The sequence below is a fragment of the Netta rufina genome (genome assembly GCF_964035555.1).
Source record: "Netta rufina genome assembly, chromosome: 21".
NCBI lineage: Eukaryota > Metazoa > Chordata > Aves > Anseriformes > Anatidae > Netta > Netta rufina.
The window spans coordinates 9,303,240-9,329,967 of NC_140145.1; the positions used below are offsets into that span (position 1 = coordinate 9,303,240).

Sequence of the window (26,728 nt, forward strand, 5' to 3'; positions counted from 1 at the left end):
AAAGATGCTTATGATGTGACTACTAAAACTTACTAATCTAATCTTAATGTTAAATCTTTTTAATGTGTTTTTTTTTTTTTTTTTTTTTTTTTTTTTACTGAAGAGGCAAAAACCAAACCAAAACCAAAATGCCCCACCGAACCCCCTTGAATGTTTGTGTTCTGCAGTCACATGCTGCATGTTGACAGGGCTGCAAGGTAATAACCATGACCTGCTCTTCCCTCCCTCCCTCTCACCCCCTACTTCCCCCAGTCTAAAACCAGCGTTGGGAAAAGTGAGACAGACGTGTATTTGGTGAAACTTGATCTGCTCGAACAAGTCACGGTTGCCGTGCCCGAGGAAACTGTCTGAGGTTTTTGAGTACGCTAGTTCCACTTCTGTTTGGAGAGGGAGTAGGAATGGAGTAGGGAACTCCAAGAAGTGTGTGCACGGTGTTATTTTTTTTTTCTGTATTGTTCTTAATTTTTAAGCAGGTGATTCTCAAAGTTTTCAGGATGGGGGTCAGCCGGGATGATGGCAGAATAAAAGACTAAAGAGAAGGTTTTGTTAATGGCCTTAGTTTTAACCAAGCAGGGAAAACATGATTGCCACAATATTTGACACATTTTTTGTCAATCACTTAAAGTAAGGTGGATTACAGAAGCTCCATAATGTGGTTTAAATAACAACATACTAAATCACAAAGTTTTCTTCCTTTCCAACCTATCGTGTTGTTGTAACATTCAGAAATAGCAGTGTGTGATTTCTTCAAAACTCCACGCTTTGAATGTGAGAGGCAGAGACCGTGATCTGCTGCATCCAACTGTCTCCCTTCTCTGCTTAGACTGCTCAAAGGCGGCCTCTGGATGAGGCTTTGCCTCCTGCCAGCTGGATGATAAAATAGTTGTGTATAACTAGTATAAATATGATTAGGGAACTTGTTAGTTTAAACACTATTGTAGATAAAGTTCCATAATAAAGCTTAAGTTTGATATTCCTAATGAAAATAAAAGTACCAAGGACTTATGTGGAGCATGTCTGCTGAAGTTTTTTAGATAATAAGTGCAACTTGCTGAATTTTAACACAATTATTTGCTGGTAAGCAAATAATTGAGCAATATTGATCTGGTGGGATGATCTGATCGAAGACTGGAAACTCAGAACTCCAAGAACTACTACATTATTTGTATGGTTGCTTTTTTTCTTCTCCTCCTTTTAAATAGGAAATAAGGAGCTGCTCTGGGTAACTACATGTTTACTTTAAAAAAAACTGTTTCCTTAAAAAACAAAACAGAACAAAAAAAACCCACCACCAACAAACCAAAACACAACAAAGCAACAAACCCTCCCCCCAACCCAAACACAAAAAAAGAACACTTGGAAAATTGTAAGTGATAAGCTTATCATAGCTTACAGAATAAAACTTGCTGCACAAGTTTCACAAGTAATGCTGTTTAACCTTAGCCTAGGTATGGGCTTATATAATGCAAGTACATGACTTCAAGGGAAATGACTGCTGGAAAATATACAGACACCCACAAAATATTGTATATGTATATATAAATGTTTTTTTCTCTACCTTATCTTACCAAGAGGAAGAGGTAAAACTATCCACAGTGGATTCCTTTTGTGAGTGTGTTGGCAATTCTTCAGTATCAAATGGCCATGGCTGGGGCCGGGGGTGTGAGCAAATTTTTCTTGATAGGGACGTAGTAATTACTGCCTACTGCAGAAATGTTTATGTTGATAATGTAACAGCAGCTACCCTGAACGATTGGCTATTGTCTGTTTGGTCTTTGCTGCCCTTAAGAGAAAGCGAATATTATGTTTTGGGTCTTAAGCCCACGTTCCTGCCTCATCCTGCTGTTTGGCTACTTTTTTCCTATTTCCCAGGGGGTCGTCTTTTGATAGGAATTGACACGGTTTTTCTTGCTTCCTCTAGAAGGATGCTCTGAGTTATTTTTTATTATTATTTTAAGGAACAGAATGAGGAGATTCCTGGATGCTGAAGCTCAAAACTTCTTCGTGATTGAGAGTTAACTGCCCAAGTACATGTAGTCATGGGCTTTGCCTTTATTTCTATATATTTAATTTGAAACCTTGATAGCTGAAATCAAGTAGTTCTTCCTTGATACTGTTGGGGTATTTTCTGTAATCTATGAAGTCTGCTCAACTGCTTTTGCTGTGTAAATTTCCTACCTACGTTAGTCTTTAAATCAAACAATGTCAACATTTTTTTTTCTTTTACAACAGCTCTAATGAGGCTGTTCTGGCATCGTGTACCGGCAGGAGAGCAGGTGATGTTTTTCCTTTTACTGTAGACAGCTGGAATTGAGAGCTGCTGTAAGTAGGACAGTGCAGGATAAACAGCAGGAGCTGAGAGCATTGATCACATGATTGTCTCTTTGGAATATTGGGTTGCTACAGAGACTACAAGCAGACAAATTTAGCACTTTACATCACAAAGCAGTTTTCTCTTATTTAGCTTAAGTTACAGTGGTAGTTGATTCGTCAGGAAAAACTGAAAGTGATATTTGGCTTGTAACAATGAATCTATGCTGTTTGTTCACTGAGCAACAAGGTAGCACTAAAACCATACAGATAGGTCAAATTTTATTAAATGAACGTTTTGTAACGCATTTCAGTTTTCAGCTTTGAAAACACCTGGCTTACCAAGACGTTTATAAACGTTTCAGAATGGGGCAGAGCCATAAATTGAAAACTGTTGCTTTGAAATAGACTAATCTCTAGCTATTATCAGTTTTCCAAATATATTCTGGATTCTTATTCTTTATAGCACGTGTGTATTTCCTTGTGAAAGCATAAGCTCAGATAACTGAGATTTGTATCCTGAATAATGAAAGGCTGGTAAAATACAAGGTGACAGCTTTATTAGTCTCATACGAGTTCAGAGATACAGGAATACAAGCCAATTCTTTTCGTAATATTTCTTATAATTGTTGTATCTGCAGAAATACGCACAATTTTGTGTGTATATAGATGTATCTAAAGTTCTGGTTGCATTCTGAAAGAATCAGCTTTGCTTATATGGTTTTAATATGCAAAAATATGTATTTTTATTTCAACCTTGTTTTTATTGGGATGAAACTAAGCTCAACAATGACAGCAATAACTAAATGTGGAAGCCTTTTAGGTGAATATAATGTTCTGGCATACAGGTTACTACATTTCTATTTGTTTTAGTGCACACAACTTGGTTATGGAATAAACAAATACATTTTTTTAACTTGCTGTTCCAGCGAACTTCAAAATATCCTTAGCTATGTGAAAAATATTTTGTAGAGCCTTTGACAGTAGTCATTAATGATGTGCTTTGAACTGGAAGTTTTTCTACTTTGCTATTAGCTATGTTTTTTGCTTTGTGTTATCATCAAAATCAGCTTTCTGCTATATTTACCTTCATGACCATAGGGAGTTACTCAGAGATGCTTAGAAAAATGTCTGCTGTTCCATCTCTTTGTCAGTAGTTAGAGAAGCATCTGTATTTGGAGATACTATTACAGCATGTTAAGATAGAATATGTAACTTGCTAGAAAAATGTAGATGTGCATTTGGTTAGATCTCTTTGAGCTTTCCCGTTAAGGATATTAATGCCATTGTGTCTGCATGAAGTGCAGACCCTGTGATAGGGGCTGATACAAACCCTGATGTTATGGGGAAACTTGTAGCCAACGGCAAGAAAGGCATGTTTGTGAATTGATTAATGACGATTCAAACTCTTAGCACAGAAAGTCGTGCAGCAATATAATGAGTATGTGTGTTAGCATGTTCTTCCTATTCTGTTTAACTCATGCCATAGCACTTGAAAGAACAAACAAATCAGAGCACATACCCCAAAACAAAACAAACAGAAAAACAAAGCTCCTGAACTATTTCAGAATTTGTGTACCTGCCTTTTGATTTTTTTTCTTCCATTTCTTAAAACAAACAAACAAAGAAAAGAAACAAGAGAAAAATCCCCAAACCACCACATGTTTTTCCTGGCAACATTTTTTTTTTTTGATGCCGCATTAACGTAACGATCTGACTTTAGCATTTTCCTTATCTTCATGTTTTGCTTATTACGGCAAATACATATTTAAATTCCAGTTCTTTTCTAGTCTGAATGAAGATTGTGGAGTCTCGTCATTGAGGATTATGGCACGGTGAGCAGAGATTGAAGACTCCATGTTTAAAATTGCTGGTGAAGCAGTGCAGGTGTGAAGGTGGCTGCGTAGAAAGCTGCTCTTCATTAGCGCACTGCAGTGTTCTGGCTATTCCTGGAAGATGGATGCAGTCACAAAGAACTGTTCTGAACAAGCACTTACAAAGAAAAGGTGGTAGATGGGTTGTCTTGAGGGAGTTGCTTCTGCTTTTCTTCCGTTAGCTCAGAAAGCCTCAAGTGGCTTGGCAGCTTCTCTCTTTCTTCTCCATGATGAAAAGCCTCAAGGCTTGCCTGACAGAGAACAAAGCGTAGAGCGTAGCGTAGAACAGAGGATGATGGCAGCGTGTGTTGAGCATGCGGTCAGGTATGGAATTCCTCTAGACTTATTCTTTGGCAGTTGTTTTATTTGCTATTCTCTGCTCATTGCTATAGTGTTATTTTTCAAACAGGTTGGGGGGGGGGTACAGGTGAATAACTGAACACGAAGGGGTTTTCTTTCCCGAAGAACCTATTTAACTGTAAGACTGTGTTTTCCAGCCCAAGAATTTACTAGACAAGGCAACTGTCACCTTTCTAAAAATAAACTTTTTTGATAATATACTGCCTGTAATAGGCTGTAGTGAAGAAGAACTATTTGGAGATGCTTTTATTTGGGCAGTTGCGATGCATCAGTTGGGAGCTGTCAGGTCAATTGATGATGATGATGACTGTTGTCAGCCAGTCATGATATATATTGATTCTTGGTCAAAATGCCCCAAAGGATTCAGGGTGTTGGCCAATGCATTCCAGCTTTTAGCAAACACTTTATAACAATCAGAAATAGTGAACAGTATTAATAAGACTTATAACTCTTATCTCTGCTGTGTTGGTGCTCCTAAATGAAGTGTTCTGCCTGATTGAAAGGGAAATGGTAGAAAAGTAATTATGCAAGTCATTAGTTCTGGGAGAATAATTTAGCTTTGCAATGTCCATTTTCCTCTTCTAGGAAATGGGAATAGAAAAATACATAGTGAGAATATGGTAAATATTTTGTTATGATTGCCGGTGCTCTGACTTGGTTAGCCACTCGGATCAACTTGGAAGTAATTTGCAGACAATCTAGGAAAAAATGCGAGAGCTATAAAAACAAAGAAACATTCTCTCTTTGAGGCATTTGAATGCTTTTTTGACTTTGCTATCAAATGTGGTATAAGGTTTCTTTAATTGCAGACTCCTTTGTTGCTTCTGATGTTGCTGCAGTCTCCTTGCCTTTCAGCCATAGTGCGGTGCTGACTTGAAGTGTGTAATCTAGTGAAGTGTGGATTAGTGAGGTTCTAATGCAGCTAATGTTTGTGAAGCACTTCGAAGACATAAAGCTCTACAGAAGTACTAATGTGGAGAAGGAAAAAAAAACAACAGACCTAATTATCTTTTTATCAAGGAGGCATTTTCAGATTTGCTAATGGAGATGCAGAAACCTCATGTATATGTAAATTTCAGCGTGCTTTTCCCCTCCTTCACTTCAGTTTCTCTTAGAAAGGTAGAAAAAGAAATTTATTGAAATTGTCCACAGTGGTTTCCATTCCTTTTCACATAGAATTGTAATCTCTTGTCTCTGAAGGATCTTTTTTCTTTTTGATGTTGAAACTCACTGAGTTCTGGTGTGTTCAGATCAAAATTCATACAGAATGTTCAATCTGGTAACACTTCATAACGTTTGTATCCAGAGATCAGTTACCAGTGTTGGACACTAGGTTTTTGATAGTTAAGGTCTGTAGTTAGGCCTTTAATGAAATCAATTTATATTTAGAGTTGGGGAAGAAAATGATATATTTGAGAAATATGGTTTCGTTTTCAGAATTTTCTGTTTAAAATTTTGTCCTCTGCTCTTCAATATGCACACGTTACAATACTTGATTGTACTGTAGAACTAAAAAAAAAAAACATTAAAAAAAAGTGGAGAATCAATAGTACCTTTAAGACAGGCTTTTTAGGAGGGGCATCTGTCTCACCCCTGTGCATGTACGACAAAAGTTGTGAGCATTGTGGTATAGGTTTTCTTTATACTGCAGTCATGAGACGCTCTGCACAAATTATCTAGTGATCTTCCGAGGTACTTGGGGAAAAAAAAAAAAGTCCCCAAATAAAAGCATAGGATGAACTCTGTATTAGTAGGCAGGAAATCACCGATTTTCTGGGTTTGTGTACTTGACTAAATTGTGAAAGCAATTTGCTTATTTACCCTGAAGTGAAATGCTTTTTGACCAACTAAGTGGACTTGCTAAATTCTGAAGGGGCTTCTGTCATTTTTACTTAATTAGGATTTTTGTCTGCAGTGTGAGCCATTGAGAACAGGAGAGGAAGTTAGACAAGTGGTGGAATTTAATAGCTTTTGGAAAGGTTTGAGAAAATTTCTCCGGAGCTGAGTTTGAGGTAGTATTGTGTGCTACCAGTGAATCTCTGGAAACTTAGAGAGCTGGAGAATGTGCAAATGTATCAATAAAAAGAAATATAAACGTAATAAAAAGCATACATGTTTATGGGTTTCTTGCTTAGTCCATAAAATAGTGTATGTAGGGACAGCTAGTAACTTAGAGCTCTGCTTCTACCTTTCCTACCACCTTTCCTTCATTCCTTTGCAAAGAGCTTTGGTATATTTCTGCTTTTTTATTGTAATAATTCTTCCTTGTATTCGTGGGGACTTTTTTTTCCATAAGCATTAATTTTGTAACACAGGGTTGATGGTGTTAAATGGGAAGAAACAATTCCTGAGCGTGACTAGTTAGATGAAATTTAATGCTGTGTCTGAATTCATAAAATATCAGTTTTGCCTTTGCTAACCTTTAGTTAAGATGACTCGTTTTCAGGATGTACCACGTGGAAATTTTTCCCTTCAGTTGAGTTTAAGGACAGCAGTATTTCGCTGTGTGTTCCGACTACGAAACAATCACATTCTGTTGTGCATAAAATGACTTCATTGCACCTACCAAAACGAAAATTGAAGGTGATGTGCCTGATTTTTCTGTTAAATTCATACGCAGAATTAGTGAACAATCTGCATTGAGACTTTCAAATCAATTGTAGCGTAGTGGATCTGCTTTCCTCCGGTACAAATAGTGCGCTTGCAGCTTTCATGCTAAAGCTGTTTGAATGATGTCAGTGCCAACAATGGCCACTGTCTTACTTCATTATTTTGTTGGAAACTTCCCTCCTGCTCAATGGGGGGAGGGGAGATGTCTTTTTTGTATTATTTTCTTCTTTTTTTTTTTTTTTTTCGATTTGGCTTTTGCATGATGACCTTGAATTTTCCTTGCTACTACTTAGGAGTAGCTGTGCAGTGCAGTGAATTGACATGCTTCTGTTATCATGCTGATGCTTCTCTTTGTCTTGGTTTATCTGAATTCTCTCAGATTATGCTACAGATGTCTGCCCTTTATCTGCGCAATAATGTAGCGTTAACTAGAGACATAGCTTAATCTCATTTAAAGTGTCTTTAAAGAATATGTGCTTTTAACTCTTCCTCATACTAAGCTTCTGCATTGCTATCTGTCACCTGGAGCCAACAGCACCATCCACTATTTCACCTTAAACCACGCAATATTTTGAAAATAAAATTCAATTTGACAAGATGAGTCTTTAACTATTTGCACAGGGATTAAAGTTTAATCAGATTTCTATATAGGAACTTCGTGGTGTTTGCTAACTGTGTGACTTTGCTCGAACTTGAAATCATCAACAAGATGCTTAGCTCCATCGTTCCCAGATTTTGGAAACCACTGTTGTTGAGATGCCTGAGCAGTTTACTTCCTCTGCAGGGAACACACCGTCCTGAGCTAGATTACTGAATAATTATGCTAAGTAGTGGTCAGTGAGTATGACAGTTCACTTGTATCTCTGCATCCTGGCTCTTTATGTTATTTAAAAATAAAATAAGTAAAACTGAAGAGCAGATCAGTGTAGCACCACTGGCTTTTGAAGCACCTTGAAAATTGTCACGGTCTAGTCAAGGCCACCCCCTCCAGAGCGGTTTCTGTTGAGTTCTCTTCACGGCCAGCTTTAAGATACTGTAATAAAAAGCGTGGTGCTGCACTTCTGTTCTGCCTTCAACTCTGTGGGCTTTCTCATCCTTGAAGTCTTCTAGGTCCCTTACTTTAAATCTGTTGGTAGTCGAGGCCACGTATTTTACACTGTAGTTTTCTTCTCATTGCAGTGACCGCCCTGGTGGCTGCTCTTTGAGTCTTTAGAGTGAGAGTCCGGAAGCCACCTTATCTCTGTTTCCATAGATTGAATGGATTGTGCCAGCTCCAGAAACAATTTTTTTTACTTTTTCAGAAATGCAAAATCTGTTTTTTGTTCTCGCTAAAAAGTCTATAGACTAAAATTTCACAAAGAGTATGCACGCAGTGCTGGTGTTGATGGGGTCTAATTTTATTCTTGGGGCAGAAAGTGGTGTTGCATTGATGTGGTCTTTTTAGGCTACGGTAGTTCATGGAGTGTCTCTTCCATTTGACCTTGCAAAAATGCACTAGCATCTGCTATTTTGACTCACTTCATTTAGTCTTGTTTCCCTTGACTTGTTTCATTTCTTTTCCTGAGACTGAGCAGGTGCTTGATGCTGCCCTTCTTATAGAAAAGGATTTATTTTCTGTATAGAATTTTATGAAGTATTTCTAAGGTTCTCCTTGACTTTCATTCTTCTGTTACAGAAATGTTGGACCTAATCTAATGTCCAATGTAAACAGCATCTTGCTTTTGCACATCTGTTCCTTTCCTATGGGAATCTATTGGTCTGGCTGACACTTGAGATGACTTGTAGCTATATAACTCAAAATCGTTGTGCATGTACAACTTTCTTTTAATTATTGAAAATGTGATTTTTCGGATGGAATTAGGTATTGAAATGTACTATTCCTGCAGCATGCTGGCAGGGTTCTGCTTTTATTTCCTTCCCAATCTCTTCCTGCCCTTTAAAATGGTGAAATACATTTCACACGAGCCATCAAAATGATTTAGATGTAACAGAAAATATTTTCTTAGTTGTACTTGCAGGTGTTTATATGTTTGTAACAAAACACAGCATAGCTGCAAATATTGGGAAGTCTCTGAAGGAGGTAGAAGATTTCATGGAGCTGCTAACTAGTTACTGGCTATGTCAAGCACTATGTAAACCAGGTTTATTTAATTCAGTGTTGTATGAAAGATATATATATATATATTTTTTCCTGTACAGGACTGTATTTTTTTCAATCAGTCTAGACTGAGAAGCTGTCAGTGAAGCATCTGATTAGTAAATGTTGATATGTGTTTTGATGACTTGATTAACAATGACTTTTTCTTAAATTGTTCATATCTTCCTGTTTGTAGGCATGGAAGTTCAGTTTTAGTTACTTGACTGGCTTTAGGAACACGGAGATGAGATTCAATAAAACAAACAAAAGAAAACACCCACCACCAACAAAACCCTGACAACAAAATCTCAATTTCCCAAAGCTGTTGCCTTTCTTTCTGCTTTTAAATAAGCTACTTGTTGGCAAATATTTAATATAAATCTTAAAATATAAGTTTTGCTTAGTGAATCTCTGACAGGAGAACCTAGATATGACCTCCTTAAAGTTAATGAATGTTCAGCAATACTTATAGCTTTTTAATAAATATACTATAAAATATTAAGTCACACTTTCTTTTAATTGATTTGCAAAAAAAAGAAAAATGTTTAAATTTCCTCTAGACATTAAAATACAAAGTCGCAATCTGAAGAGAAATCTTAGTGTCTCTTATTTTCCTCCTGATTGATTTTTTTGTCTTTAAACTGCAGTACATGGTATGTTCCTCAAGGAAACATATATTTAGCGTTTAGTTTTTTAGATGGAATGGATTTTTGAGTATTTATTAATGAATGTTTTGGAATGAAATCCCTTCAAAATAGTGAGAAAACTATTAACTTACCATTGTAAGATCTCTACTTAGGATTTGTGTTTTCTGTCTCCCCAGTGAGCATTTGTCCTGCTCGTTCACCTTTTTCTTACATGGGGACAGCAATGTTTGTACCAGCGTGGAGATCAGTCAGCATCAACCTGTGTACCTGCTTAGTGAAGAACACCTCACCCTTGCCCAGCAGTCTAACAGCCCTTTTCAAGGTAGGTTTTACTGGTCTCTAGTGTGTATTAAAATCAATCCTTGTAGGTGTTCAGTGTGAGGATTTCTGGTACAGATTTCTGGGAGTGGGAGCAGAGGCATTCTGTTTTGCATTGACTGCGTGTTCTACCCAAACATCTGCTGTCTTGACATAGCCAGTCAGAAGCCAGTTGGATTTTGGATCTTCTGCAGGTGGATGATTTCCATATTCATCTTTTTGGCATGTTGCCCAATAATGTGACTTTACGATACAGTAAACTTTATTTCTGAGTACTGTCCTATGGGTGACTCAAATATTTTGCTTTTTCAACATGCGTTATAACCGCCACATACTTTCCTCAACCTCTCCTTTAGAAATCAATTTCTGACTTGACATACTTTCACTCTATTCACTCCCCTTTCCCATTTTTATTTGGCTATTCCTTGCCTGTAAATTCCTTTGGTTCCACCAGCAGATGCAGGCTATGCTCTCGAAGACAAAGGAGTGATGGGGCCTGAGTCTGGTTAGTGGGCTGTTTGATCATTCCCTGTCTAAGACACACTTGTGCTGGCTAGAGAAATCACTTCTCCTGCATGACTATGCATTGCCCTTGTTTATTACTGCTCAGTGTCCAAACTTGCTTTCTTTGAATGCAATTTAACAGCAGCTGTGCTTTTCTAATATGGACAAGACTAAACACGAAACAGATTACTTCCTTTTATATATGTAGCATTGTTGTTGTAACTGTACCAAGCAGAATGAAAGGATGGGGAAACTCCGTAACTGTTGGGATTTGAAATGGTCTTCTTTTATCCCACCTGTATATTGCAGAGTCATTGCTAGCCCAGTGGAAAACGTGCTTGTTGCTTGTTTAAACAGATTAATAGGTAATTGTTATTGTGATACCTTGATTCTTACAGTACACGTACATTTAACAACGTGTACCTATTGCCTCCAACTTGTGCAGTATAGTAAAATGTGATCAGGGTGTACTTACCAATGGTAAGTTGTTTATTTGGTGTGGCTGAAATAACACTAATGCTGTTTCAGTGGGAAGTGCAAATTTTGGTTAGATATAATCTCTAACTTACTTGTATTTATTTTTTTTTTAGTTATTCTAAGTCCCTTTGGATTAAATGGCACACTCACAGGGCAGTCATTCAAGCTTTCTGATTCATCAACAAAAAAGCTGATTGGTGAATGGAAACAATTCTATCCTGTCACATCTAACTTGAAGGAGGGGTCTGAGGAAAAGCAAGAAGACATGGATTGGGAAGATGATTCTTTAGCTGCTGTTGAAGTCCTTGTTGGTATGTGTTCTCTTCTAATTACTGAAACTGTTTAGTTAGGTCTTCAAAATTCTGCATGTGGAAGTGACCCCATTTTATTCTTTTGCAGCCATTTGCAATAGCTGTTGGTCTTTTCTTTTTCTATTTAATGACTGGGCCTATCTAAAACGAGTGGCTACTTAAATTGGGTTTTACAGACCTATTAGATAAGGCATTTTTCTTTGTGCACTGAGAAGCAAGACTGTTTTATATTTAAAACGAAAACACTAGACTGTCACTGTTGGCATCTGAGATGCATCAAAAGCATGTTGTACTGTTTCAGATTCTGTGCAAATTCAAACAGAACAGATGTGCCTTTCAGGGATTTCTTCAAAACCGCAAACCTGAAGAACTTAATGTACTCAGGCACTGCATTTATCTCCTCTTGTTTCTAAAATCTAACCTCCTGGGACACAGTAGTTTTTGTTTGTTGAGCGCTACTGACCTTTGATTTGCCAACTAATGTCATCATTTCTCTGTAGTAAGTGATGCAAGGTTGTATTGCAGTGATGGTTAGAGACTGATGACAGTGATAGGAATATTGTCACTTTTACATGGTACTAAAAGCTATGTCAGTAGTTTGTTTTATAAACCAAAACAATAGACTCGAGTAGTAGTATGTGTAGGCTAGGGCTGCCTCTGCCTGTAAAAAAAAAAAAAAAAAAAAGCCTTTTTCATACATTCAACCAAATCCTCTGTATAAAACAAATCTTAAGGTAATGATGACAACAGATGTTTGTCCACAGTTAGTGATTTAGTAGGCAGAAAGCATAGGTAAGTTTACAGGCAACTGGTAAGGTGATCCTTTTGTTGACTATTTTAAATGTAAACTGTTGGTGAACAACTGTAAAATAAGTTTGTTATTTTTTCAGCTGGCGTGCGAATGGTGTATCCAGCGTGCTTCGTTCTAGTTCCTCAGACAGACATCCCTACTCCTAGTACTGCTGGGGCGTCTCACTGTTCAACTACTTGCTTGGGTGTCCACCAAGTGCCTGCTTCCACACGCGATCCTGCAATGTCTTCAGTAACTCTGACTCCACCGACATCCCCAGAGGAAGTTCAAACAGGTATAGTAAAGTTAGCTTCTACATGCGGGAAATCATTTTAACCGCTGCTGCTTAAAATCTAGCAGTGTTTAGAAAGGTTTCAGATGTTCACTGTACAACTAACTTGTTAACAAAATCACTTTTTTAAAAATTAATGAGTCTGTCGTAAAACACAATTTTTATTCTTCATTTTCGGGCAAAATTAACTTAAATGTTTTTTAAATGGGTAAAGTAAGGACTGTTTTTGTATCTGATGCTGTAGTCCAGTACTTTACATTTCTGTGGTCAAGGTCTTTGTGTTGTCCCCCTGCCAATGTGCGTATGTATTTGGAGTAGCTTTATAAACATCATTGTGTATCTTGGTTATTGATAAGCAAGGTGATGTTTTCAGCCTTTTCACAGTCCCAGGAAGCTTCTTTGTACTTGACTTCCTATAGGCTGTGAGCCTTCTGAACCAAGTGAGTAATTATTATAGAATACTGCTTTAAGTCAAAGCAGGTAAGGCTCAGTAGTAGTTTCCTATGGCTTTATAAATAGCTCTTTTTGTGCAAAAAAGGGGTAAGTGGTTCTTCGTATTTTTGTTTTTTTTTTTTCCTTCAAATGATGGTAGCAGAAGACCTGGGGGGCTGGGAGGCAAATAAGACACACAGGACAGGGATGACAAAACCACAACAAAAAATGTAAAACCAAAACTAACCAGCAAACAAACAAAACCGTTAAACTTGCTAACAGGTAGTTTTGCTCAAGTTTTCCTGATGTATGAGCAATGTTGTTTTCTCTTTCAGGCCTGTAGTTCCTGGGCAAATAAAGAATAGCTAGCCCAGTTATAACAAACATTTCTGTTTTTTTTCTTCCCCTCTACTTGATGGAGCTGTGTTTTAATAATCTGCTACTATATGTAAATCTTCTGTTTTTATTGCCTGACATTGAGTTAAAAAGGTACTTTTTTCTTCTGGGATGTTCAATCAGTGTTGGTTGAATTGGACTCATAGTGGTTGTGAGTGTATTATCTCATTGCCTAAAGCTGTTTCCTCTGGTGCTGCTTTTCAGTTGATGCTCAATCTGCCCAGAAATGGGTGAAGTTTTCTTCGGTTTCTGATGGATTTATCTCTGACAGTACTAGCCATCATGGTGGCAAAATACCTAGAAAACTAGCTAATCAAGTGGTGGACAGAGTTTGGCAAGAATGCAATATGAACAGAGCACAGAACAAGTATGTATTCACTTTAGGAAACTAAAAGAAATACCATATTTTGTATGTGTTGTAGAAAATAATTCTGGTAAAGATGTTATGACTGCTAGTAGAAAGTGTTTTAGTTACGTGTTTTAAAGAAGTTAATTTGGATCCTAACTAGTATGTTGTTTATTTCTCAGTTTAATGTGTTAGCAAAAGTTTGTTCATGATTTCTTTGCTGAATCCTGTGTCACAAAACTGCTCTCGAGGCTTAGATATAAATGTGTTGATCCCAAATAACTCTCCCAATACTGAATCACAGGCGGAAATATTCTGCTACATCAAATGGCTTGTGTGATGAAGAGACAGCTGACAAGGTAGCATCCTGGGATTTTGTTGAAGCCACGCAGAGGACAAATTGCAATTGTTCAAGGTACAGTAATTGTCAGACCTGTAGTCCAGCAGTGTACACTGAGATTCAAGTGCTCAGGAGAGGGCTCATGATGGCTTCTTTGTGACTAATTAAGCAACAGCTGCTTATAAGAAAGTCATTAAAAACAAACATACTTGTATCTCATCCTACATGCGATTTTAGGTCTTGAAACTGCCCAATAAGATAACGTGAAGTTTTTATTCATGTGAATTGTCTGAGTGGACCTAATGGCAGCTCAGTGACGATTTCTGAGGCTTGGTCTGGAATTATGTAGGCCTGTTTAAGGGTAGAAACTACCTCATGGGCAGTGACGGAAAGGGGAAGCCTTACTTATTAAGAACCTGTTCTAGAGGGCTGTGGTGTTAGTCTTAAAAGAAAAAAGCTGTCAGTGAACAAGATCATTGTTGCATGGGTGAATGTTGTCTTGAGGAGCATTTACTTTTTGTGAAATACGGCATTCCATGGGCAGGTGCAGTAGTAGTTTGTCCTAAACAAGCTTGTTTAAAATTGTTTAACATAAATGGAAACATTAATGTTTCATTTTTGTACTTGCTATAGAACATTTAGGTGACTGAAGTGTTGCAAAGGTGCAAACACTTCTCTGATTTCAATTGGTACACTGATTACCTTGCAATTTGAATATTAGAATATTAACAAAATTAATGTCTGGAGAGTATAGCATGTTGAAAGAACTACGTTTTTTCTCCTTCATTGAAATGTTTAAGTTCTCTAGAAATACTAGTGGCATGAGAAGAGCTGGTGGAAGGTGGGGGATTGAATTTCTCCTAAAGGAGAATTTAGGTTTGATAGTGCTAGCTAAGAGAAAACTGTCAATTAACTGGATGAGGTATGTATTAGAAATCTGCAGTTCCCTGAAGAGAAATTGCAAAGACTTTAAACAAACAAACAAAGCCCTTATTGTTCTCTATGCTTTGAATTCTAAGCAGTGAGAAGTGTGCGTGTATGTTTACGAGAGTATAAAGTAAAAATAGATTTTGATACCTCTTACCTTTTATTCTTGCATAATCCTGGTTTTAATGCAAGCTGTGTACTTTGTAACTTTCCTAATAGAACAGCAGAGAATACCCGGGTGCTAAGGATGTACGTGCAGTTCAGTAGCTTAATCCTAAGAGTTTCATTTCAGGCTTTGATATTTAGTGTCTCTCGTTCTGTTAGATGATCTAGAAAGCTGGCATCTTCAGCTCCAAGCTAAAATGTTTAAGTTCAAGTGCATTTATTGGAGGGGGGGAAGGGGAGTGGACACACCCCCACCCCACCAAAACCTAACTATATTAATGCAGCTGAGACATTGACTCTTCCTTGCTAAATTTGCAGGCAAATAGCTGCAAAAGGTATTTTACAACTACAGAATATTTTATAGCTTTGTAGGACTGACAGCTTGACTTCTAAATTCTTGATGTTAATTTTCAACTCTTTAACACAGAGACTTGCACAACACTATTGGTTAGTATTGATCCTTGAATCCAAGAAGTCATTTGCTAATTCTTATGTTGTTGTACTGATTCAGCAGTGTTGGTAGAAGTTAAAAGCAGCAGCTTGCTCATATGGCTATCTATTTTTGATAACCGAAGACAGTATTTTATAAATGCCTTTGAGGATAATGTGGATTCTGGCCTCATAAGACAGCACTTTCAATTTTTTAAATAGTATTCTGAAATATTACAATGTTATTCCTGTTCTTAAATTGAGTTATGGTCAGGAGGAGGCAGCTTCATTTCAGAATGGTATCAGACTTCTATAATCACCTGTTTAATGACTTAGAAGCTGATTCTTACCTAATGAAAATGCTGTGATAGACATATTTGAAAGATTAATGTGAAGTATTTTCCCCTATGTTAATTCTGCAGGCACAAAAATCTCAAACCAAGAAATTCAGGTCAACAGGGGCAGGCACCACCTGTGGGCCAGCAACAGCAAGCAGCTCCAAAGCACAAGACAAATGAGAAGCAAGACAAAGGGGATAAGCCACAAAAACGCCCTTTGACTCCTTTTCATCATCGTGTATCTATCAGTGATGATGTTGCCATGGAGGCAGATTCAGCAAGTCAGAGGCTTGTGATGACTGCACCAGACAGTCAAGTGAGATTTTCAAATATCCGAACTAATGATGTAGCAAAGACTCCTCAGATGCATAATGCTGAAATGGCAAATTCACCTCAACCACCACCACTTAGTCCTCACCCATGTGATGTAGTTGATGAAGGGGTAACCAAAGCTCCTTCTTCTCCTCAACATTTCTACCAGATGCCAACGCCAGATCCCTTGGTTCCCACAAAAACAATGGAAGACAGACTTGATGGCTTATCTCAGCCTTTTCCAGCCCAATTTCCTGAAGTTATAGAGCCTACAATGTATGTTGGTACTGCAGTGAATTTGGAGGAAGATGAAGCAGATACTACTTGGAAGTATTATAAAGTTCCAAAGAAAAAGGATGTGGAATTCTTACCACCTCAGCTTCCAAGTGATAAATTGAGAGATGATGCAGTAATACCTGCTGAACAGGAAAACATAACATCAGTTACAGAGTAAGTAATACGCAGTGCTACAGTAATGTGAGAAAGTGAGGAAACTGAAAGGCCAAAGGCCTTACTCCTTACAAAGGCAGTTTTTTCACTTAACAGTCTTTCACTAAACAGTCTTTTCACTTAATGTTGCTCTCATCAGCTCGAGCAGTGTTGCTGAGTGTGAGCCTAACTTTATCTGTGCTGTGCATACATAAGAAGACAATACTTGTAATATGCAAGCGTGAAGCACAGTCAAATATGTAGTAAGACTTTCCAGCTTTTCTTCATTAACACTCTGCATTAGCAGATGGTAATGAATATTATTTTTCTACTCTAAAATTACTCTGTAGCCAAATTGTGCCTATTTGGGACTTATGGTCCCAAACAACGATAACAACAAAACCCAAATATATTTCTCATTTATATTCTCATTTTAAATACTTTTTTTTTTTAAAAACTATTTTTAAAACTTGCCCCGTTAAAGTGGTACTTTATTTATCCTTTTAGAGATGAAGTTCCTTCTACCTCAGTTCTGCTCTTGTCTTTATTCGGAAGAGTTCTTAAATTTTGAAAGCTGTTTATTTAAATGACTGATGAGAACAGTGAAGGAACTAATCTTTCTTCCTAGAAGACATCAAAGTTAATGTGGGCCATGGCTATTTTCTATTATCAGGAATTTCTCTTGGGAACCTGTAGCATATAAACTGGCATTCTTGCACATGTTGCATTCTCTCTGTGATCTGAGTTTGCTGTTCAACAGCAAGGACTTGGTTATCATTCAAAGAAAACAAGTGACTAGTGTGTCTACTCTTAACTGCTCTTGGAATTTAGATTGGATGGGAGATCCTCATTCATTAAATGAAGCTTGTCTAAATTGAGAGAGTCAGACTCGTTCCTCGTTAGAACCAAAGCCTTTAAGCTACAGGAAATGTATTTGAGATTTTGAAATTCTTTGTACTTAAGCTGATATGATTGTCATGAAATGAAGTATGTGTAAATTAAGTTAATTTTGTTGTTGCTGTTGAATAAATTGAATTTATTTCTGAAAGCTAGTGTTATCTAGCACCAGGTTTTAAAATGCTCTTCTCTGCTACTGTTTCAATCAGGATAAAAATTGATCATTTTATTGTTTAAGTTTTGATAAACTGTGAAGCTTAGAAGCAAAAGAGGAAAATAGCACTAGTGGTTTTGGTGTTAAAACTTGCATTGATTGAGTCAAAGCAGGGGTAGCTGTTTGAGTTCTGTTTTACTGCAGAATTAATCAATATGGTTTTTCTCTCCCAGTAAAGGCAAAAAAAAAAAACAAAACACCACCACTGACAAAAATTAAAAACAAAAACCTACACAAAAACAAAACAAAAATAAACAAACCCAAACCACTTGGCCCTCTGGGTTGTCTCCTTCGCAGCTGTACTGCTTAAGAAATTCTTTCTGGTGTCCATCTTTTACCTTCCTTCCTTGTGAGGACATCTAGCTTGAAGCAGGAAAGCAGCAGGAGAAGGATGGTAATGGGAAGCAACAGGTGCTGCTGACAGGGCTGTTAATAGCAGGGTAAACTTAACACGATTGGCACTTTGATGCAGAGGTGACAAACTTTGTTTTACGGATGTGATCCGTGGACAAAAAAATGCACTGTGAATGCACCAAGAGTTGCATCTGTCAGCCAAGTTGCTGTCAATTATTTTTGATTCACTTTTTTTTATATTCAGGTGAAAGGAGACTCTCAGTGTGACCAGTATCACATTATAGAGTTGTGTCCTGTCCCTCCCCTGGACGTAGTGTGCTTAATTTGTGTTGGAAGAGTTGAAGCAGCTACTCACAGGACTGGAACTTTGTGTGGATTTAGTTTAACTCCTAGCCGTGGAAAGCCGCTGGTAGCAGTTGCGTTGAATTTGCTGCGTAGGAAAGCTGTGAGCAGAAATGAATATCCTATAGCTGTTGGTCTGTTCTCATACTCGTGTTCTTAGCCTTATCTGTCGTGTTAATGTTGCTGAAGTGTTTGCATTAGCTAATGAATCTCAGCTTTTTCAAGATGTGCATTTACGGGATTGTAGCATTTTTTTCCCCTTGAATTGATTTCAGCCAGCCAAAGATAAGCTCTACTTCAGGTTTCTCTTTTTCTATTCAAGAAATGATTGTTCCTTGTATGGGCTACAGTTTGATTTAACAATTCACTGAAATTTACTGAGAGTGTGTGTATGTATGTTACACATTCTTCCACCAGAGCATCTTGCTATTAATTTCTCTTCTTTGCTGATCAAAAAATAATAGCAAAAGCGAGCAGCAATTTCTGTGTGTCTTTACTGGTGTTTTATTCCTTGTTCCTAGAAAGTTGTTTTTCTATCTCTTCCCTCCACCCCCATGTTAATTTTTATGGGATTTAGAAAAGAGGAAGACTTCAGCTCTTTTCAAGTGGTGCTCCACGTATAAATACCACTAGTTCTTGACATAAAGCCACACTCGTTGCAGCATTGTCTGCGGTGGAGATGGTGGCATTAATGGCTAATGCAAGGTGTTATTGAGGGTGTTACCATGACCAGCGTAGATGGATTTAACACTTGTTGGCTGTGAGATGTTTCTTTGGAAAGCTTATTTCTAGGAAGGCTTGACAGAGTGAACCTGCCTCTGTCCTTTTGCATATGACTTGTGTTGGCAGGGATAGGCAAGGCAGCAAGGAGAACTCCTCAGAAATCACTGCACTGATGTGGAATTCCAAGGCTGAAGTCTTCGAATTGTTCTGTATCATGTTTTTCTTGCTTTCTGGTCTCTCAGAGGAGAAATGTAAGCCTTATTTTAAACTCCAGGTAGTGTCTGGATCTAGGCTGTAAAAACCATGCCCTGCTCATCATGAGGCACATCCGTTTGTTATGGGATAGCATTTCTTGGAGAGTGGCTTGCGAAGGGAAAGAATAAATGAGAAAAAAAGGGAAAGAATAAATCACAAATCTTTGTGATGGTGCAATATTACACATGAGAAACCAGTAAATGTTGCAAAAACATAATTTATGTACTTCCAACTCCATTTTTGACTCCAAATGGGATGAAAAGAAAAATGCTGACAATAGCAAATGTATGTTTGTTTATTCCCATTAGTAAATTAGGTATCGGTGTGTTGTGACCTTCATCTGGTATTTATAGAAGTGATTTAAATGACTGCTAAATGTGGTGGCATTTGTGTAGTTACGGGCTTTTTGCATAGCCAGACTTAGTGTGCAACAGTGTATTGGTCTGTGTTGTGTTAGACACAGCCAGGTATTAGAAGGATTGGCATGCTGCCTTTCTATGCTGAATTAAACGCTCATGAATTAAATTCTTAAAATATAGAAAATTCAGATTTAATCACTTCTTTCTGATCATTTGTTTGAACGTGGATGGGGAATGGCAGTAAGTAATTTTTTAACCCGGTGAGTTTCTTTTAGTGGCTACAGACTGCTTAATACGTTTGTACTTTATAATAAATGACAGCTACGGCCTGGGATGAATTACTAATCTTTATCTGGGTTGACAATGCTTGAGGAGAGATAGTCAGAATGAGTCACAGTGCTGTATCTGACGTGTGTAAGGAGGCTGTATTACATGACTAATGATTTCATCTCTTTCCCAAAAAGTTTTCTGAAGCTGGGGTGGAAGGGAAAAAAAGGGAAAGGAAAGATGAAATTGCTTTTGTGAAGGGCTGTGGGATAGCAGACCTATTTCCACGTAAGTGATAAATAATATTTTGTGATATTTTTTTTTCTCCTGTGCAGATTAATGGTGCAATGTAGAAAGCCTTTAAAGGTTTCGGATGAACTGGTGCAACAGTATCAGAGTAAAAACCAATACCTAGCAGCAGTAGTGTCAGAAGCTGACCAGGAACCTGAAATTGATCCTTATGCCTTTGTTGATGGTGATGTGGAATTCTTATTTCCTGATAGTAAAAAAGATAGGCAGAACATCGAGAGGGAAGCTGGGAAGAAACACAAGGTGAGTGAAGAAGTGAGGACACAAATCAGTGATGAGATTGAAACAAATTGCTTTAGTCACTAAATATAACATAAATCCTTCTCTGTATTTAGAAGTACATCTAAAAATGATTCAAGCAGAAATAATAAATGAAGAATGCAGCATTCATGCAGTAACTACACACCTAGTTTATTTTTATTTTTTGGCACACTGGTGGTGCTGTTGCACTAACCCTTATGGCTTGTTCTGGGAGAATGCTGCTGGATCGGAACAAAAATCCATCTGGCTCAGGATCCTCTCTCTAGAAATGGGTGACAGCATATACTTGTGGAAGACTGTAAAAACAAAGCAAATGCTCTGTGCATATGTGGAAAGGTTGAGGGAAGAGGAGGTGAACTCTGACTAGTTGTTGCCTGGACAGTGAATTGCACTTTTTCCTTGTCCTTTAACCAGGGCCAACTATGTGAGGCTGTATTTAAAACAGAAGTACCAAGCTCCTGACTCCCTGTCCACTTCCCCTCTCACCCACCCTCCAAAAAGGAAGAAAATTTAACTTCGTTGAGAGCTTGTATATGAAATAAATTGGTTTATTAGGAGGACTACTGTACATTTACACTCCTGTACTGAGAGTTTTGTTAATAATTACCAGTATAGCTAATGTATAGCATTTCATAATAAATGTTTTTTTCAATAAAGTGTTAGAGCAAGAATCCACAGCTTGATTTCTAAATTAAGTGTTTATCCCTAACACAAAAGCCTAAGATGTATGTTATCCATGCTTTTACTCTGTGTGTTGGTGGCATGTTGTCTGTATTCTAAGCCTCCTTCTCCATGAGCAGATACCACTAACCAGACTCCCAGGCTACACCCTGCTGAGCTAGAAGGCTAATGAGAACCTGATCCTTCCCATGCATACAAGAATTTCCATAGGGAAATAGTGTCCTTCTCCCAGATTGATTTAAGTGAACTTTTCTACCTTTTTTGTTAATAGGCTGAGGATGGTGCATCCAGTGTTACAGTTTTATCTCATGAAGGAGAGGATGCTATGTCTCTGTTTAGTCCTTCTGTCAAGCAAGGTAAAAAGACTTTTTTTAAATTGTGGTGTATTAATGATCATTTGAATAGTCAATGGACTCAACAGGCTACTGTGTTTTTACTTTGTGTCTTACCCTGTATCTTCAGAATTCAGGATCATCTTGGAAATGCACTTTATTTGTTGAACCTTGCAAATAAAAGGTGGCTATAAAATCCAAATGTAATAAAATTGAAGGGACCTCACTTATGTGTAAGACACTTGAATGGAACTGAGAACATGCGTATATTTTCAGCTGTTGAAATAGTCCTTTAAATGTGGCTTTTTAAAGCACACATCACCAGTGTTTCTGTAATCTGTTTTTCTTTATAGATGCCCAACGTATTGCTGCTCATGCTCGCACTGCATCAACTAGCCTGTTCCATGAAACAGACTTGGTGGTCTCCTATACAGACCTTGACAATCTCTTCAATTCTGATGAGGATGAACTAACAGTAAGTGATGTTCAAAACGCATGGCAGCTGCTAGACAAAAAACTGCAAGTAACATGTATGTGTTCTTGTGTTTTGTGGGTGGTTTTGGTGGTTTTAGGGGAACTTGCAAGCAAGTATTGTGACTCCTCTAGAACAGACATGCTGTTCTGTTTGGCTCATGCAATCATTTTTGATACAAAAAAGCTTTTGATCTTGCATATCCTCGCAAATCAGACAGTATATGCTAGAATATATCTCTAGCTAAAATTAATAAATTAGCTAGTCAATGAAGGTAATACTGAAAACAAACAAAAACGTGGAAGAAAAGAAGCATTTAAACACGTGGACGGACCTTTTGCCAACGGAGCTGTTTCATTGCAGTAGTTATTGTCTTGGAACAGTTTCTTTTGCAGTCTCTAGTGGCTCTGAATTCATTATCTTTCTTGTTTCTGTCTCAGTACTGTTGGTAATCAGTTGTCTTTTCTGAATTGGACTTTGTTCCATGCATAAACCTAAATCTCCTTACTCAGACAAAATACCCATCAACTTTAATGGGAGCGGTAGTTGAGTAAAGGCGTGAAGGATCTTAATGGCCATCAAAGGTCGTCATTATATAGAGCATAAAGCAAGCTTATTTGCTCTTAAACACGAAGACTCTTATGTTCTGTAGACTACAGTACTGTCTAAACATTGTAAAATATCTCTTAATTTAAACAGTTTTTCTTCCCTTTAACTCTTGTTCCAGGAGTTGCATTTATCTCTTTCTATTCCCGTTCATATGGTAACATCAGTAATGTTAGCGTGGCTTTGGGAGTGTGTATTTTTTATGAGAGATTGTGGGCAGCCCTATTTAGCTTTTTTTGGTGTCTGCTAACGGGCTGAGAGCTACTTTATAACTGGTCTTTCATTTCAATAGCGTCATGATTTGACGGGGGAGTATTCTGACGTACAAATATTAAGGGAAGACAAGGGTGACACCAATTACTAGTATCAAACTTATGATTTATTATAGGTTTTCTAAATATTACATAAAATTATATAAAGTCTCATCCTTCTACATCCACTGTACATGAAATTTCCTGTTATCAGGGAAAATGAATGTGTGTTCATGTCTAAAATGATTTTAATAGAGTACTACTTTTTTTTTCTTAGCCTGGATCTAAAAGAACAGTGAATGGTGCTGATGACAAATCCAACTGCAAAGAGGCAAAAGCAGGGAATTTAGACCCGCTGTCATGCATAAGTAAGCTTTATTTTCTTCTTTAAATAGAATACTAGTTTTAAACATTTAAACATGCTTCCTTTACCCTACTGAAATCTTAGGAGAAAGAAAGCAATTCAAACTGTTGTCATACTCTAAAGCCTACTTCTAATCTGAAATTAGGCACTGCGGATCTCCATAAAATGTATCCAACTCCACCTTCATTGGAACAGCATATTATGGGATTTTCACCAATGAACATGAATAATAAGGAGTATGGCAGCATGGACACTACACTTGGAGGAACAGTACTTGAAGGGAATAGCTCTAGTGTGGGAGCTCAGTTCAGAATTGAAGTAGATGAGGGTTTCTGCAGCCCCAAACCTGCTGAAATAAAGGTAGGTAGTGCTGATAGTTCTGATATGTTTCTATTGATTATTGTTCAATCTATTACTTAATCCTGAATAGGATTGGTGGGAGACTAAGTACAATTTGTAACTTTTTTCCCTGTATTATACTGATGTAGGCAACATACATCTAATAAGTAATGTGTTATTTTACAACATAAACTTAAAGAGTGATATATCAATTACCCATTGATATCAATTACCCATTGATATCAATTACCCATTGGTAAACTAATGATAAAGTTTTGATAATTCATGGTTTGTTTTGTATTGACATATCACTTGATGGGCGCCAATGATGTATGTGTAAATCTTAACTTCCACTGTACGGCTTTATCTGGATTAAATATTAAAGAGCTACTGTTTGAACTCTTATTCAGTTCTATTTTTTTAAGAAGCCTTTTTATTGCTGATGTAATGTTATTAATTTGCATGCTGATGCTTTACCATGTATAACTTCTAGGATTATTCTTATGTTTATAAACCTGAGAACTGCCAAGCCTTAGTGGGATGTTCCATGTTTGCACCACTGAAGACACTTCCTAGCCAGTGTCTCCCTCCCATCAAGCTGCCAGAAGAATGCATTTATCGCCAGAGTTGGACTGTGGGAAAGTTGGATTTACTTCCTCCAGGACCTGCCATGCCATTCATCAAAGATGGGTATGACTTATGCCACAAATGTTTGAGCTTTTTACGGTTTTCAGTTATTTACACAATAAAGTACTCCTTAGCTTTATTTTTTTTAATAAACCTGTAACGAGAAAAAATTATAAAGACACTGTTTAGACAACTGACAGAAGTCTTTCAAACAATCTTTGATTAAACCTTACTACAAGAGAGTGTCTCCTGAAATAGCTTCTTAACTGTGCATACACTTTATTTGTTGTCTCATTTAAAGGTTTCTTGGGGAAGCTTAATGGTGCAAGTCCAGTTTTAATAAGTAATGAAGATGGTAACAATCAAGATAAACGTAAACCTGGGACTTTTTTTTTGCAGTGGTGGTATAGCTACTGTAAGGATTTAGTAGGTGGTGCTTCTGTTTCTTAAATTATTTTCTTAAGTAGTAATAATCTCATCTGTACTGGAATTAGAAAAGAAAATTACTTTTATTGGAAGCTATGCCTAGAGTGATATTGCCTTGTAACAGGAGTATTACAGGAAGCATTTCTTTAATCTGTGTTTGGTAGTGATGGTTTTGCTGGCAGTTCTTGAAGGAAATATTTATTCCTCCTTCTGCATTAGTAGCTTCTATAGACAGATTAGGCAATGAGGAGGCTGTGTATTTATTGATAAAGTTGCAGTGTTTCTGATTTTGTTGCAAATACTGATGTTGCTTCTATTAGGTCGCTTATAAGCAACGTGTTCCCAGGTCTTATCAGCCTTACAGGTCTTGGGAAACATTCAGCTGCTTAGAAAAAAAACGTTAAATATTTCCAGGTGATATTTCATAAATCTAGCTGAATCTGCTATTGGCAGAATCCATACATGGAATCCTGCAAAGTCATTTAGAGCAAATGCTCCTGAAGTTCATTAGGGAATGAAATTATTTCTGTAGATTATGAAAGACTAGTTCAAATAAGCAAATTTTAATTAGGAAGACCCTTATTTAGCAATCTGAGACTTACGTGGTGTATTGGTTTTGAAGTTTGTTTAAATTATTTCTTTCTTCTTATGGCTCCAATCAGTGATGGAAGCACTATGGATCAAGAGTACGGCCCTGCGTACACACCACAAACTCATACTCCGTTTGGGATGCCACCAAGTAGTGCACCACCCAGTAACAGTGGAGCTGGAATTCTCCCTTCTCCTTCCACCCCTCGTTTCCCAACTCCTAGAACACCAAGGACTCCTCGGACACCTCGTGGAGCTGGTGGACCGGCAAGTGCACAGGGTTCAGTCAAGTACGAGAACTCTGATTTATACTCACCAGCTTCCACACCATCAACATGTAGACCGCTTAATTCTGTTGAACCTGCAACTGTGCCTTCCATTCCAGAGGCACACAGTCTTTATGTGAATCTCATCCTTTCAGAGTCTGTAATGAATCTCTTCAAAGACTGTAACTTTGACAGCTGCTGCATATGTGTTTGCAATATGAACATCAAAGGTGCTGATGTTGGAGTTTACATTCCCGATCCAACACAAGAGGCCCAGTATAGGTGTACCTGTGGTTTCAGTGCTGTTATGAATAGAAAATTTGGCAACAGTTCTGGACTGTTTCTTGAAGATGAATTGGATATTTTAGGACGTAATACGGAGTGTGGCAAGGAAGCAGAAAAACGCTTTGAAGCTCTCAGAGCTACTTCTGTCGAACATGGCAGTGGAGGACTGAAAGAACCTGAGAAACTGCCTGATGAGTTAATACTGTTGCTGCAAGATCAATGCACCAACTTGTTCTCACCATTTGGAGCAGCAGATCAAGATCCTATCCCCAAAGTCAGTGCAGTTAGCAACCTGGTACGTGTAGAAGAAAGGGATTGTTGCAATGACTGCTACTTAGCCTTGGAACATGGACGCCAGTTCATGGACAATATGTCAGGAGGAAAAGTTGATGAAGCACTTGTGAAAACGACTTGCTTGCACCACTGGTCAAAAAGAAATGGTAAATACTGAAAACAATTTATTTGCTGCTCTTCTACCTCTGAATTTTTACTTTTTTTTTTAAAGGTTTTTGGTTTCAAGTACTGGATGCTTTAAACGTTTTCCCACCTGCATGCTTTCATAAACGTCTGCTTTAACAGTGTTCAAAATAACGCTTCTTTTTACCTTCTATGGTGGTACCATACAGCAAGAAGAGTGTAGACCTTGAACACCATATACCACCGTATAATTCTAACAGGTTGGAAGTGTAATGTAAGACTACAGTAACTGTTCAAGATGCTTTTCCTAGACTTACTCTTTTAAAGCAGCTTTTGGTGACTGCATCCA

At 37.6% G+C, this 26,728-nt stretch overlaps 1 protein-coding gene across 2 annotated transcripts in view; it reads left to right on the top strand.

The window, feature by feature from the left end:
• MED13 (mediator complex subunit 13) overlaps positions 1 to 26,728 on the top strand; it is a 53,109-nt gene that overhangs the window by 16,335 nt on the left and 10,046 nt on the right. The window contains exons 4-17 of one of the 2 annotated variants that reach the window (XM_084299834.1): positions 10,115 to 10,260; positions 10,711 to 10,761; positions 11,351 to 11,548; positions 12,439 to 12,633; positions 13,663 to 13,825; positions 14,109 to 14,219; positions 16,088 to 16,765; positions 20,491 to 20,707; positions 21,678 to 21,762; positions 22,092 to 22,213; positions 23,345 to 23,435; positions 23,577 to 23,791; positions 24,264 to 24,460; positions 25,486 to 26,402. In XM_084299834.1, coding sequence (XP_084155960.1) covers positions 10,115 to 10,260; positions 10,711 to 10,761; positions 11,351 to 11,548; positions 12,439 to 12,633; positions 13,663 to 13,825; positions 14,109 to 14,219; positions 16,088 to 16,765; positions 20,491 to 20,707; positions 21,678 to 21,762; positions 22,092 to 22,213; positions 23,345 to 23,435; positions 23,577 to 23,791; positions 24,264 to 24,460; positions 25,486 to 26,402 — 3,386 coding nt within the window. The remainder of the gene's footprint in view (positions 1 to 10,114; positions 10,261 to 10,710; positions 10,762 to 11,350; positions 11,549 to 12,438; positions 12,634 to 13,662; positions 13,826 to 14,108; positions 14,220 to 16,087; positions 16,766 to 20,490; positions 20,708 to 21,677; positions 21,763 to 22,091; positions 22,214 to 23,344; positions 23,436 to 23,576; positions 23,792 to 24,263; positions 24,461 to 25,485; positions 26,403 to 26,728) is intronic. The other variant, XM_084299835.1, reaches the window with a different exon arrangement.